Source organism: Borostomias antarcticus (assembly GCF_949987555.1).
Source record: "Borostomias antarcticus genome assembly, chromosome: 14".
In the NCBI taxonomy this organism is placed as follows: domain Eukaryota; kingdom Metazoa; phylum Chordata; class Actinopteri; order Stomiiformes; family Stomiidae; genus Borostomias; species Borostomias antarcticus.
Window position 1 is genome coordinate 13,448,251 of NC_140247.1, and position 14,349 is coordinate 13,462,599.

General features: G+C 51.6%; 1 protein-coding gene across 3 annotated transcripts in view; it reads left to right on the forward strand.

Annotated features, from left to right (window-relative positions):
• Positions 1–311: 311 nt before the first annotated feature.
• myh9b (myosin, heavy chain 9b, non-muscle) overlaps positions 312–14,349 on the forward strand; it is a 39,642-nt gene continuing 25,604 nt past the window's right edge. For 2 of the 3 annotated variants that reach the window (XM_084448820.1, XM_084448821.1), the window contains exons 1-3: positions 312–505; positions 11,480–11,811; positions 13,844–14,000. In XM_084448820.1, coding sequence (XP_084304946.1) covers positions 11,485–11,811; positions 13,844–14,000 — 484 coding nt within the window. In that variant the 5' untranslated portion in view covers positions 312–505; positions 11,480–11,484. Of the gene's footprint in view, positions 506–11,479; positions 11,812–12,147; positions 12,161–13,843; positions 14,001–14,349 lie in introns of those variants that run through there. The other variant, XM_084448822.1, reaches the window with a different exon arrangement.

Sequence of the window (14,349 nt, forward strand, 5' to 3'; positions counted from 1 at the left end):
GAGACATATATGGTCATGAAAGTCCTTACTGCGCACATACCACTGCCATTAACAAGCAGATTATCACCCTCCTCCTCTCCTCCTCCCCTCAACTATTTCAAGTTCAGTTTTTGCCCTGTGGCACCAACATCTCCACCAGACCACGCCCCGGGACACCCTGATTGGCGGAGAGGGTCGTGGTGCTGATCTGACTGGCTGAGAGAGGCTGGGAGGCGGGCACATTCCTGCAAGCCTCGCCTCCTTGGACCGCGCCCGGGTGACGAGCAAAGAGAGAGAGTTGAACTAGAGGGAAGGAGAGAGCGAAAGAAAGAAAGAGAAAAAAACTAAAGAGTAAGGGAGGGAGAGAAAGAGGGAGGAAGCGAACACTGCAGTTTGATCCTAGCTCTTTGAGAAGGCTGCCGTCGACTGAAAAGGAGTTTGTTTCACGGCGCCTGCACGGAAACCGACGACTGAGACACCGGTTGTAGTCTAGCCACCGTTCAAAGCGTCTGCATCTTCTCAGCAGGTAAATATTACATTTATCTGCCGGTTCTTGTTGTTCATTTGTCTTGATCCTACCCGTTATTTCGCTAGTAGCAGCCCCGCCGCCACGAGCTAGTGTAACTTTCCCGACCAGGAAGGACGAGTGCGACTTCATCACCTCGCTGGGTGGGACCTCGCTAACCCAGATTCAACCAGCCTAAACTTTTCAACTCGCAAATGTAAATGTTACCCCTTCTCTTCCCACGGTCGCCGCCGCCGTGATTGACATGTGTTTGGCTGTACCGTGCACGGTGTCTGTCTGCCGTGCAGTCGACATGATCCTAGATCACAGACAGCGGCTCCGGGCCGAAACCAGCTAACTGGCTACAGGAAGTGATTCGCTTGAATGAGTGGCAGAAAGAGAGGGAATGAACTACAAGGAGACGAGGGTGAAATTAATCACAACAGCGTGTGTAGCTGTTAAAGACTTTTGAAAGTGTCTCTATAGTCGTGGTTTAAATAACTGTCCGCGCTGCTGGATTCGCCGTGTGCGGGCCGCGAGCCGGGGAGCGATGTTGGCGCACGGCATTACGTCACTCAGCGGGCCCGCTGCGGGCCGCGCTCTCATTCTTCCATTGACCGATTTGCGTCATCCCTGAAGCGGTATGCGCTCCTCCCGTAGTCTGCATCACCCATTCAGATCGCCCAGCACCATGTCTGCTCCATTCAGTTAGTCTGGGTACACTTTGGTACACTGAACGACTATGACTCGAGTTTTTGTAGCTAATTAGACTAAACTGATTCACTTTCCCAGCAGTGATCTAGTTAGCTCCGTGCACGTATGACACAGCACGCCTGTGCCAAGTCACCGGTGCGTCTACACCGGGTTGTCCGGATGAGGACTGTTGTTCTGGAGCTGCTGCTGGGAGTGTAGATCGATAGATCCGTTGGAGCCCGGGGGAGGAAACCGGCTCACCGGAATGCGTGCGTGCGCTTGCCTCTCTTGATTTAGATCATCTCAACCGCCGGGCCTGTGAAGTTTCGGCAAATGATGCCTGGGTCCTCGAGCGCGCGGGCGCGGTGCCAGACAGGTGTGGGCTGGCGGGTGCTCGCGCATGGCTGTGTAGTAGTTCCCAGGCATAGTATAGGTGGGTGTGCTGTCTGTGGCTATGACAAAGAAGTGGTTATGCACTTCAGTGCATCCATATACCCTTGAGTCCTTGACGGGGAGTGGTAACATGTCCCTCACACAGACCAGGAAACTCAGTAGGCTACTTGGCTTCTGCGTGCGTGCGTGCGTGCGCGCGTGCGCAGACAGTTCACTCCTGCTCCACCTGGAACCGAAAGTTTGTCACATCTAGTTCCTCCAATGCCCGAGCAGTACTACAGGATAGAACGGTACTACAGGATGGAACGGTACTACAGGATAGGACAGTACTACAGGATAGAACCGTACTACAGGATAGAACAGTACTAAATGGTAAATGGATTGCACTTATTAGGGGCCAGGCAGCGTAGCTGCCGGAACCCTATTGTATTTGCCTATATTATTATTACTATTATTATTATTATTCTCCATCTTCCACTGAAGTCTAACTTCCCGTGGACAAAAAATGACCAAAATTTGCACATAGCTCCAGTACTATAGCCAAAGTCCTCAACCTGCATTGTAGGTCAATAAACCTGAAGGTGGCGCTACAACAACAGTCTAAAGTTTAAAACTTTAAAAAATCATAACAAATCAGCCATAGGTGCTATCACTGTAAAACTTGAAAAAAAAAATTTGAAGTCCATCACTCTGATTTCTTCATAAACTGTAAAACCTATCAAACCTATAGCCTCCCACATTTTTTGTTCAATTGACACCAAAATTGATATACTGTATCTTCAGACTGTCCTTACCAAACGATCCTCACAGATTTTTGAAATATGAAAAATTGAGCCCACAGCACATCAAAAAGTTTTACTGTTAACAGTTCTGTATACAGTTCCTATTAATTCTCGCCAAATCAATGTCTGATCATCCTCATAAAAAGTGACAACATTAGCCACGTATCCAAGATGTAGTGTGATTTTCTTTAGAATTTTATCTAAAAAATTGAATTTTTAAAAATATGTTTAATTCTGTCCTCTGAAACCAACACTTCATACAGAGAGAACTACGTTACCCACAATCCAACGCAAGCTCCACGAATCGGAGACATCGCTGTTGGCAACCATACCCAACCTCCGCTGAGGATTACAATGACTAAATCGATTGATTGGCAACTGACTGAGTACACAGCTGCTGAAGTTAATGTTCAATTATGAAGAAAAGCAAACAAAACCGGTAAAAATGAATAAACATATCTCATCACATTTTTCAATCAATTAACACCAAACGAAAAAATTGACCAAACTACCTTTTCCTGGTGGGATTTCGAAGTTTCAAAAACACTGACACGTAAAATGCACATATCTAGGAAAATTCATGAAAGCAGGGCGCTGTAACTTGGAACGGTTGCAGAGAATTATTTTTTAATGTAGTTGCATGTGTCACTTGACTCACCCTCACCTATTCTAGTGTTAAAAGCAGTTGTACCAGTGACCCTAAATTCCCAGTCTGGTTTTTCTTCAGAATGCTTGTCCTTACAGATGAGTGGCCCTGTACCCAAGCACATGACGATGATCACACAGACCCCCCCCGCCCCCCCTTCTACTCCTCCTCCTGCAGACAGAAGCGATAGAGCACATTAACAGACTGGATGTCTGACCTTAGTGACCTAGCTGGACTGTCTGCTATCCAACCCTGTCCTGTACCCTAACCCTGACCCTGGCCTGCTATCCATCCCAGTTACCTGACCTAGCTGGGCTGTCTGCTGTCTAGACCTGTCCTGGTTCATATCCTCTGAGGCCAGTCAGTCCCTCAACGCCACACCACATGTCAGTCAACACCACACCCCTTCACCCTCATCTTCCCCAGTCAGTCCCTCAACACCGCGCCCCTTCCACCCTCAACACCACACCCCTACACCCTCGGCTCCTGCGTTGCGACCGATATTCAATCGGAGGTTGAACGACGTGAATAAATTGGGTCAATCTGATCTGTGGAGTTGGCAGGCCTCTGGGGAGTTTGCGGCTGGATCAGTGCCGCCACTGTTTGTCTCTTAACTCTGATTACTCCTCTTCCTCTTAAATCGTTACTCTTCTTCCTCTTTCCCGTTCTCTCTCTCTTTCTCTCTCTCTCTCTCATTAGTTAGTCTGTTTGTGTCCTCCCCTCCCAGGGAGCACCTGGAGGCTCTGTTCAGTGAACAATACCAGGAAATGACTGTTCCCCTCCCCGAAGGGGTCTAAACAAACAGCCCCCCCCCCATGGCGGCAGAGATCATGCCTGATTTTGAAATCCAACCAGATGATGTAATATCCTGTTTGGTTCTGACACTATTAACCTGGTAGTTTGGTGCTACCCAGTAGTTTAGTCCAGTACTGTAGATCTCCTAGCTCTTATACAGGCTCAGAGCCCCCCAGAGCTGGGGGGGGGACAGGCTCAGATCCACAGTGCCAGGGAGGCTCAGCCCCAGGAGGAAGTCTGCGTTGTAAAGTGTGTTGGAGACTAGACTTTGTTCAGGGCTGGGTATGTGACCTGCACACCTGTACTCTCTCTCTCTCTCTCTGTGTGTGTGTTCTCTCTCTCTCTCTCTCTGTGTGTGTGTGTGTGTGTGTGTGGCTTTAGTGTGTGTTTTGTGTAGGGGTAGTTGGGCTATTGCCCAACAAAATGAGCTCAGACCCAGTTTACACTCTGTGAACTTTAACCCCTCCGTTCTCCGTGTGTGATTGAGAGGGCTGATAAGACCAGATGGGTAGAGACAGATAGACAGGGGGAGGATGAGATCAGTGTGAAACAAACTCTGTTCATCATCCAGGAAGTGAACGCGGGGGTCAGTGATTTAGGAGGGGCGGAGAGGAGCAGGGGCGTGTCGCCCTCTTCTCTGCCAGCCGTTACCTTGCTTACGCAACCATCATCTAATATGCAAGGTGGTTGGACTAGTTCACAAGTCAACAACCGATCGTTTGACTGGGCCTGTTGGAACAGAACTGCTGTGTCAGTGAGAACACAGACCTGCTAGTATGTAAGAACACGGGCCTGCTAGTATGTTAGAACACAGACCTGCTAGTATGTTAGAACACGGACCTGCTAGTATGTTAGAACACGGACCTGCTAGTATGTTAGAACACGGACCTGCTAGTATGTTAGAACACGGACCTGCTAGTATGTTAGAACACGGACCTGCTAGTATGTTAGTACACGGACCTGCTAGTATGTTAGAACACGGACCTGCTAGTATGTTAGAACACGGACCTGCTAGTATGTTAGAACACGGACCTGCTAGTATGTTAGAACACGGACCTGCTAGTATGTTAGAACACGGACCTGCTAGTATGTTAGAACACGGACCTGCTAGTATGTTAGAACACGGACCTGCTAGTATGTTAGTGACAACACGGACCTGCTAGTATGTTAGTGAGAACACGGACCTGCTAGTATGTTAGTGAGAACACAGACCTGCTAGTATGTTAGAACACAGACTTGCTGGTATGTTAGTTAGAACACAGACTTGCTGGTATGTTAGTTAGAACACGGACCTGCTAGTATGTTAGAACACAGACCTGCTAGTATGTTAGAACACAGACTTGCTGGTATGTTAGTTAGAACACAGACCTGCTAGTATGTTAGAACACGGACCTGCTAGTATGTTAGAACACAGACCTGCTAGTATGTTAGAACACAGACTTGCTGGTATGTTAGTTAGAACACAGACCTGCTAGTATGTTAGAACACGGACCTGCTAGTATGTTAGTTAGAACACAGTTACGTTATGTTAGTTACGTCATCTAGCTAACGTTACAGCCAATCTTTAGGCTAACGTGTTAGCTAGCTAGCCAATCTTTAGGCTAACGTGTTAGCTAGCTAGGTAACATATCCAGGTAATGTCATTTAAAGCACACAGGTCGGAGGTAGGTATTTTGCCACTTGCGACTTGCCACCTCCGACCACAAACAAACGCACCATTAGAACACAGACCTGCTAGTTAGAACACATAGAACACCTGCTGGTATGTTGGCTCTAGATCGATAGATAGATCTATTGTTTCAGGTCTGTTGTCCAGGCTGCTGTTCCGTGACCCCAGAACGCGGCCTGGCGCGTGACCCTGTGAGCTGCGTTCTCGCGCCTCAGGGCTACAGCCTGTCTGTGTGTATCATTAACTTGTCAGTCAGAATAACGCTCACCTTCGGCTGTCAACTGCCCCTGTAATTATTCCGAAGTCAACACAGCATACATAATTGGGCCTATAATAGATGGTCTCTTGAATGATATTTTATTTGAGTAGAATGGATGATCGCTTTTATTTTATTTTAGTCTTTTGCATCCATCCACAGTGAACCTGGGGTGAACCATTGATATAGAGAGATAGAGATTTAGATAGAGATTTAGAGAGAGAGAGAGAGAGAGAGATTTAGAGAGAGGGTTAACTTGAGCACTATCTGAGGAGAGCTGAGGGATCTTTGAGCATCTCTGAGGAATGTGAGCTTGGTGGTGTGGAGACTGTCACGCTGTGGTGGACTTCCAGACCTGGGTAGTTTATTGCCTCTCTCTTTATCTCTCTCTCTCTGTCTGTCTCTCTCTCTCTCTCTCTCTCCCCCCCCCCCCCCCCCCCCGCCCCCATCTGCTCTGTTCTGGCACTCCGACACAATTCACACAACAAGTTCCACAAATGGCAAAATAGTTTTCCCTCTTTGTCATTTCCTCCCCCTCTCTTCCCCCCTCTCTCTCCTACCTCCCTCCCTCTCTCTCCTATCTCCCCTTCTCTCCCCCCCTCTCTCTCCTACCTCCCTCCCTCTCTCTCCTACCTCCCCCTCTCTCCCTCCCGCTCTCTCCTACCTCCCTCCCTCCCTTCCCCCCTCGCTCTCCACCCTCTCTCCCTCTGTTGTAGTCAGAGACCACATGCAAATACAAATACAGTCCTTCCGCCTTTCTTGCCTGCTCTGACCCTGTTTGACTCTCTCTTACACACACACACACACACACACACACACACTGTAGTGAGAGATTGAGGGGAACGGGAGGTTAGGCTGAGCGTAGAGACAGAGCTAGGTTGATGGAGAGACGAATACACATAGTTGAGGACAGACTGGACTAACCATCCTGGGTGGAGGACAAGAAGAGAGGGATCGTTACAGCAGAGGCACGGAGAGAAAGAGGGATGGAGAGCGTATTGACTGACCACGGTCCTGCTGCTGCTTGCTGCCGGAGCCGGGCTTAGGGTTGGAGGGATGATGGAGAGAAGGAGTGATGGGGGAGAGAGAAGGATGGAGGGAGGGCTCGTAAGGACACTTCATTCTCTGACTTTCTCCTCCCTCTCTACTAGTGCTTCCTGTCCCCTCGTTCTGTCACTGGTCTCTGATGATGCCGGGGTCTCTCAACCTGGTCATCCTGTGGGCGTGGTCATTGATCACCTGATCATCCTGTGGGCCTGGTTATTGATCACTTGATCGGCCCGTGGGCCTGGTTATCGATCACCTGATCGGCCTGGTCATTGATCACCTGATCGGCCCGTGGGCCTGGTTATTGATCACCAGTCGTCCAGTCAGACTGACTCTCAGGACTGAGCAGGAGGAGTTTGAGGAGGTGCGAGGAGGTGCAGTTAGACACGGCTGACTGGAGCTGTGGGTCAGTCTGTCATCTCAGAGCTGATACACGGTTGTTTATACAGCTGAGGTTGTCAGAGCAGCGCGCACACACACACACACACACATACACACACACCAGGAATGACCTGCAGCTGGAAAGGTTGGGGCCAGGGGAGAGAGAGAGGGAAAAGCTGTCGAGAGAGACATGTCTAGAGACAGGAGGAGGATTGGAGAGCAGAGAGACCTCAATACAGTGATCATAACACTGTGTGTCAAGCCAAAACAGGGCCAGGCCACACTAACCCTCACCCTCCACACACACCGCTAGACCCAACACAGGTAGACTCAACACAGGTAGACGGGTAGACCCAACATGGGTAGACGGGTAGACTCAACACAGGTAGACTCAACACAGGTAGACTGGTAGACTCAACACAGGTAGACTGGTAGACTCAACACGGGTAGACTCATAGACTCAACACGGGTAGACTCAGCACGGGTAGACTCAACACAACACAAGTAGACTCAGCACGGGTAGACTCAGCACAGGTAGACGGGCAGACTCAACACAGGTAGACAGGTAGACCCAGCACAGGTAGACTCGGCACAGGTAGACCCAGCACAGGTAGACTCGGCACAGGTAGACCCAGCACAGGTAGACCCAGCACAGGCAGGGCCGGACTGGCCATGTGGCGTACCGGGCAAATGCCCGGTGGGCCGGACCTACTTGTGGGCCGATCTAAAAAAAAAAAGAGCTAACGAACGGCCCATAGAGCAGGGACAGCTGACACTGGGCTGTTAGAGAGCCAGCTGGCCTGTCCCCCCGTCAACAAATCGCGCAGCAGCACCCCCCCCCCCCCCCCCCCCCCCCCCGTCAACAAATCGCGAAGCACCCCCCCCCCCCCCCCCCCGTCAACAAATCGCGCAGCAGCACCCCCCCCCCCCCCCCCCCACCCCCCACCCCCCGTCAACAAAACGAAACTGAAGGTGTTCCATCTCACCGCGTCGGCTCGGCTAGTGGCCTGACTGGGGCTACATTTCCCGGTAGGAAATATTCACCCAGTCCAGCCCTGGGTCCGGCCGATTGTGGTGGGCCGGTCTGGGCCAAAAATGCCAGGGCCGATTTTTTGTCCCAGTCCGTCCCTGAGCACAGGTAGACCCAGCACAGGTAGACCCAGCACAGGTAGACTCAGCACAAGTAGACACAGCACAGGTAGACCCAGCACAGGTAGACACGGCACAAGTAGACACAGCACAGGTTGACAGGTTGACTCAACACAGGTAGACAGGTAGTCCCAACACTGGTAGACTCCACACAGGTAGACAGAGTAGACTCATACAGTAACCATTTCCAGACTCCTCTGTTCTAAGCTCCGCCCCCTGGCTCCCAGCTCTGCCCCCTGGCTCCCAGCCTCAGCTCAACAACAGATGGTCCAGGAACGAACAGTCTGTACGACAAAGCTGTTTGACATGTTGCTTTCATGCTCTTGGCTTCACAACTCTCTTCATTTAAAACGCATGCACACACACGCACACACCCACACACACGCCCTTAGCTGAGAATGTGTGGGATCAGTGCTAGGAGAGGGGGTGTGTGTTTGGGTTGCTTTCTTACTCTGACTGTTTCAAGACGAGAACAGGATTACATCTCTGTTCTGTGAACACTGCTGTGATAGAAATAGTCCTGGCAAGCTGTGTTCCTGTAGCTGTTCAACGTTCAAGATCTGTTTTATTGGCCATGTATATGGTTCACGCATTTGTCTAAGGTAATGGCATGTGCTGAGACGACAGGGGACAAGGTACAGGACAGTACAGGACAATGCAAAGACATGACAGTGCCAAATGCAATACAGAAAACGGCGCAGATACAAAATCTAGTCCAGCTGTTCCTCTAGTCTAGCTGTTCTACAGAACCTGCTCGATGTAACGTGGAGTTATGTCAACAATGTCCACCATCCTTCCACTGCGAGCGTTTTCTCCCGGGATCTCTTCATACAGTGTGATACAAGTCTCTCCAAAGCTGCTGCTGCTAATCACCTGCTAACGAAATATCTGAATAGCTGTAGTTTGGACATTTTTATGGACATTTTTATTAGGACAAGGTAAACTACCAGCTGCTCTTCAAGCAGTGTGGAATGAAACCTGTCCAGTAGCTTTCTTTAAAGGAATTTCAAAATCAAGGTCATGGAAAACAATTCTACTTTTTTTTTTTTACTCACCTGGCGTATGCAAGCAAAGACAGTGTCATCATATCGATACAATAATATGGGTAAGACCAATCTAAGAAAAGTCTTTTTTTTGTTTGTTTCATAAATCGGATCGGTGTCGACCGATCCTGAGGAAAATAATCCATGATTGGTATCGGCCCCAAAAATCCAGATGGGCGCCTCTCTCCCTAGTCTGTACCCAGCCTGGCTCTGGTGGCAGATCTAGGTGACACCCATCTACCTTGAGAGTCTTACCCCGCAGGGGCAGAGCTGACCTGGTGAGGGGTGGGGGAGAGGGAGAAGGACAGGAGGAAGAGAGGGAGATGGGGAGGAGAAGGACGAGAGGGAGATGGGGATGTGGGATTTTGGGGGGGGTGGAGGACAGCGGACAGAATGTGTGGAATGCCTTTGCTCTCTGCCATTGTGATGAAGAGGGGAGCTGGAGGAATGTGACCATGGAGGACTGAATAAACAGAGGAGGAGGAGGAGGGGGGGGGGGCTGAGGAGAGGGAGAGAGAGAGAGGGAGAGACTGCTTTGTGGGGCTCCCCATATCCTCCAGAAGGAAGGAGGGGTGATGGAAGTCAGCTGTAGTAGAGCTCTGATTGTGGTGAGTGTGTAGTAGTGATGATGATGGTGGTGTGTGTGTGTGCGTGCGTGTGTGTGCGTGCGTTTGAGGAAGGCGGTCGTGAGAAGACCGTGTCCCAGAGCAGGGTTAATGATGGGACTGGTAATAACCCCCCCCCCCCCCCCCCTTCTCTCTCTCTCTCTTCTCACTTTCTTTCTCCCTCTTTCTCCCCCCCTTCTTTCTCCCCCCCCCCTCTCTCTCCCTCCCCCATCTCTCATCCTATGAGTTGTTTGTTGTTTGAGTTTGTATTGGAATAGTTTAGTAACAGTTTATTCCCTGGGGGGCAGTCTACATCCCACAGTCAGGGACGGACTCCAGCGTGACCTCTGACCTGGCCGTGACAGGAGGTCACGGAAGGAAGCTGGAGGACTTGCAGCCCCGTCCGTCTGTCCCTCCGGCCAGCTGGAGCACAGCTCAGCCCCGGGACCCTCACACTGGGACCCTCACACTGGGACCCTCACACCGGGACCCTCACACTGGGACCCTCACACTGGGACCCTCACATCGGGACCCTCAGCTCAGCCCCGGGACCCTCACACCGGGACCCTCACACTGGGACCCTCACACTGGGACCCTCACATCGGGACCCTCAGCTCAGCCCCGGGACCCTCACACCGGGACCCTCACACTGGGACCCTCACACTGGGACCCTCACATCGGGACCCTCAGCTCAGCCCCGGGACCCTCACACTGGGACCCTCACACTGCCTCCGACTCCCAGCAATCATCCACTCCCATTCCCGGTCAGAGCTGACCGGTCCAGGGTCCAGCAGGCCCTACGCCAGCTGTGTAACAACCAGGCCATCCTCCTGGAGGTCTAGCGTAGCTCCACACTGACCCTGAGGAGAGGAGGAGGAGGAGGGGAGAGGATGAGGGGAGGGGAGGGGAGGGGAGAGGATTAGAGGAGCAGAGGAGAGGAGAGGAGGGGAGGGGTCGGGTCATCAGTGTTGTTGGCTGATGTGCTACATCGCACATGTAAACACAAAACCTCTCCCCCCGCCAGCCGACCCTCCAGCGGTCGTAACAGCCTCTTTGTACGGGTCCCTCTGGGAGTAAAGGCACATTCCGCTATGGTGGGAAAACTGCTCTGCGTTCCTGGAGAACAAGCAGTGTTGTTGTGATGCTGATGGTGCTGGAAGGGGGTGCTGGGGGTGGAAGATGGGACCCTCTCCAGTGTAGGGACGGACAGACCGGCGGACGGACAGATAGACGAGCAGGCGGATGCCGTGTGAAGCGTTGACCTGACCCGACCTAGCCTGTGCAGCGAGACCTCTGTGTTCCTCTGGGGTCAGAGCACCTGGTCAGACAGCTCTCTAACAAACCTCCCTCTCTCTCTTTCTCCCCCCCCTCTCTCTCTCTCTCCCTCTCTCTCTCCCTCTCTCTGTCTCCCTCCTCTGTCTCCCTCTCTCTCTCTCTCTCCCTCTCCCCCCCCCCCTCTCTCTCCCTCTCTCTCTCTCTCCGTCCCTCTCTCTCTCTCTCTTTCCCTCTCTCTCTCTCTCTCCCTCCCCCTCACAGCAACCATGTCGGACGCAGACAAGTTTCTGTACGTGGACCGCAACATGGTGACCAACCCGCTGGCGCAGGCCGACTGGGCCACCAAGAAGCTGGTGTGGGTCCCGTCGGAGCGGCTGGGCTTCGAGGCGGGCAGCGTGAAGGAGGAGCGCGGGGAGGAGTGCCTGGTGGAGCTGGCCGACTCGGGGAAGAAGGTGAAGGTCAACAAGGACGACATCCAGAAGATGAACCCGCCCAAGTTCAGCAAGGTGGAGGACATGGCCGAGCTCACCTGCCTCAACGAGGCGTCGGTGCTGCACAACCTGAAGGAGAGATACTACTCCGGACTCATCTACGTGAGTACACACCACGCACGCACACACACACACACACACATACACACGCACACACACACACACACGTGTGCGCATACTACTCCGGACTCATCTACGTGAGTAACACACACACACACACACGCATACTACTCCGGACTCATCTATGTGTGTATACACACGACACACACGTGCACACACACACGCGCGCGCATACTACTCCGGACTCATCTACGTGAGTAACACACACACACATACATACACACACACACACACACACACACACACACATATGCATACTACTCTGGATTCATCTACGTGAGTAACACACACACACACACACACACACGCATACTACTCCGGACTCATCTACGTGAGTAGCACACACATACACACACAAGGGCTGTCAGGTAAATATTCAAACTTCGACTATCTCTCAACTGTGTGAGGGGGAAAAAAGTATATATAAAATTAGTAGGCTTCTGCTTAATGTTTAAAATTAAATTTCTCTATTGGACAAAAGCAGCGCATGCTGGCGGTCTTTGATACACCGCTGTGTAGGCTACCTTACGCTGGGTGCACCCGTCTTCTAAACAAGCCAAAACACATCCCACCTTCATATACAACATGGCCGACAAACAGCCACGTTTAAATTGTCTGATATAGGCAATAGCCTAATAAAGGTACAACCCTTGTTTGCAGCCATGTTGGCCATGTTCCTGATAGGCTGGGTTAGGGTTAGTCTGCCTACTTGAATGTTATCAGACACAAAATAAATATTAGTTCACCTGCCAAGTTACCTTCTATAAGCTTGTTCTTGACAAGGGCTGACGCCCTCTTGTGGATATAACGGTATTCTGACAGGACAGGCATATGCGTCATTTGCTATGCAAAATATAATAATACCAATATTCAAATAATATATTCGATTTGATTTTCTGACAGTTTTTTAAGAGAAATTCGAATAGTGAATAACTCGAGAGCTTGGTTGACAACCCCCACACACACACACACACACACACTTACTCACTCACTCTTTCTCCCTCCCCCTCTCTGTTTAGAGTTTGGCTGTAAACAGGAAGTTACACAGCACAATGCTCTCCAAAGGGGGGAGGGAGGGACAGCAGATGAAATAGTTCTGGAATGTTCTCTAATAGTTTCCAATTTGTTGTTCTCTAGTCATTTAGTCATGATTTATGTCATTATCCCTTTGGAGGCCCGAGGCCTGCCAACCCAAACCCTACAGCCCTGCTCCCTAATCCTCCTACTCCTCTTCACTCCTCCTCCCTACTCCTGCTCCTCACTCCTCCTCCTCACTGCTGCTCCTTACAGCCTGCTCCTGGCAATGATTAGCAGGCTGGATGGGGGGTATGGGAGTCTGAGTGGGGGTCTGGGTGTGTCTGTGTGTGTGTGTGTGTGTGAGAGAGAGAGAGAGAGAGAGACCGGGTTAAGTCAACCCCACCCCCCCACCACACACACTCTGCACTCACTGTCCTCTGGAGAGCGCAGTACTGTGAGTGTGTGTGTGTGGGGGGGGTGGTCAGAGGTCAGGGGTCAGGAGAGGCTCATCAACCCCAGACCATTAGCAGGGCACAGAGCTGTGGGAGAGGAGAGCAGGATGAACACAGAGGAGAGAGAGGGAGACCAGAGAGTCTGGCTGACGCAGAGGGAGAGAGAGACCAGAGAGTCTGGTCAGGAGGAGAGAGAGAGACCAGAGAGTCTGGCTGAGGCAGAGAGGGAGAGACCAGAGAGTCTGGTCAGGAGGAGAGAGAGAGAGAGACCAGAGAGTCTGGCTGACGCAGAGAGAGAGAGATTATGAAATGTATTCTGAGGCCAGAGGGAGGGGGGAAGTATGAGTAATGCTCTCTGATATCTCTCATGCTACTAAATACACTACACACAGACACACACGCACTCACACACACATACACACTCACACACACACTCACACATACCCTCACACACACTCAGAGGGATGACCTGCAGATAGCCTAACCATGTGTGTGTGTGTGTGTGTGTGTGTGTGTGCGTGCGTGCGTGCATGTGTGTGTTGCAGACATACTCAGGGCTGTTCTGTGTGGTGATCAACCCCTATAAGAACCTGCCCATCTACTCCGAGGAGATCGTGGAGATGTACAAGGGCAAGAAGAGACACGAGATGCCTCCTCACATCTACGCCATCACCGACACCGCCTACCGGAGCATGATGCAGGGTGAGGAGGGGGAGGAGAGGGGGAGGACTGGGTGGGAGGGAGGGTGGAGAGGGCGAGTACTGGATGGGTGGGTGGGAGGGAGGGGGAGAGGGGGAGTACTGGATGGGTGGGTGGGGGAGAGGGGGAGTACAGGGTGGGTGGGTGGGTGGGTGGGAGGGAGGGGGAGTACGGGGGGGGTGGGTGGGTGGGAGGGAGGGGGAGAGGGGGAGTACCGAGTGGTAAGGTGAGATGGGAGAGTAGGTGGAGTTGGTTGATTGGGTGTTGGCTAAAGGTGTCTGCACACTGCCCCAACCAATGCCAACATCGGTCTGGATTGGTGTGCCATGTCTGTTGGTGAGTGGTGGTGGTT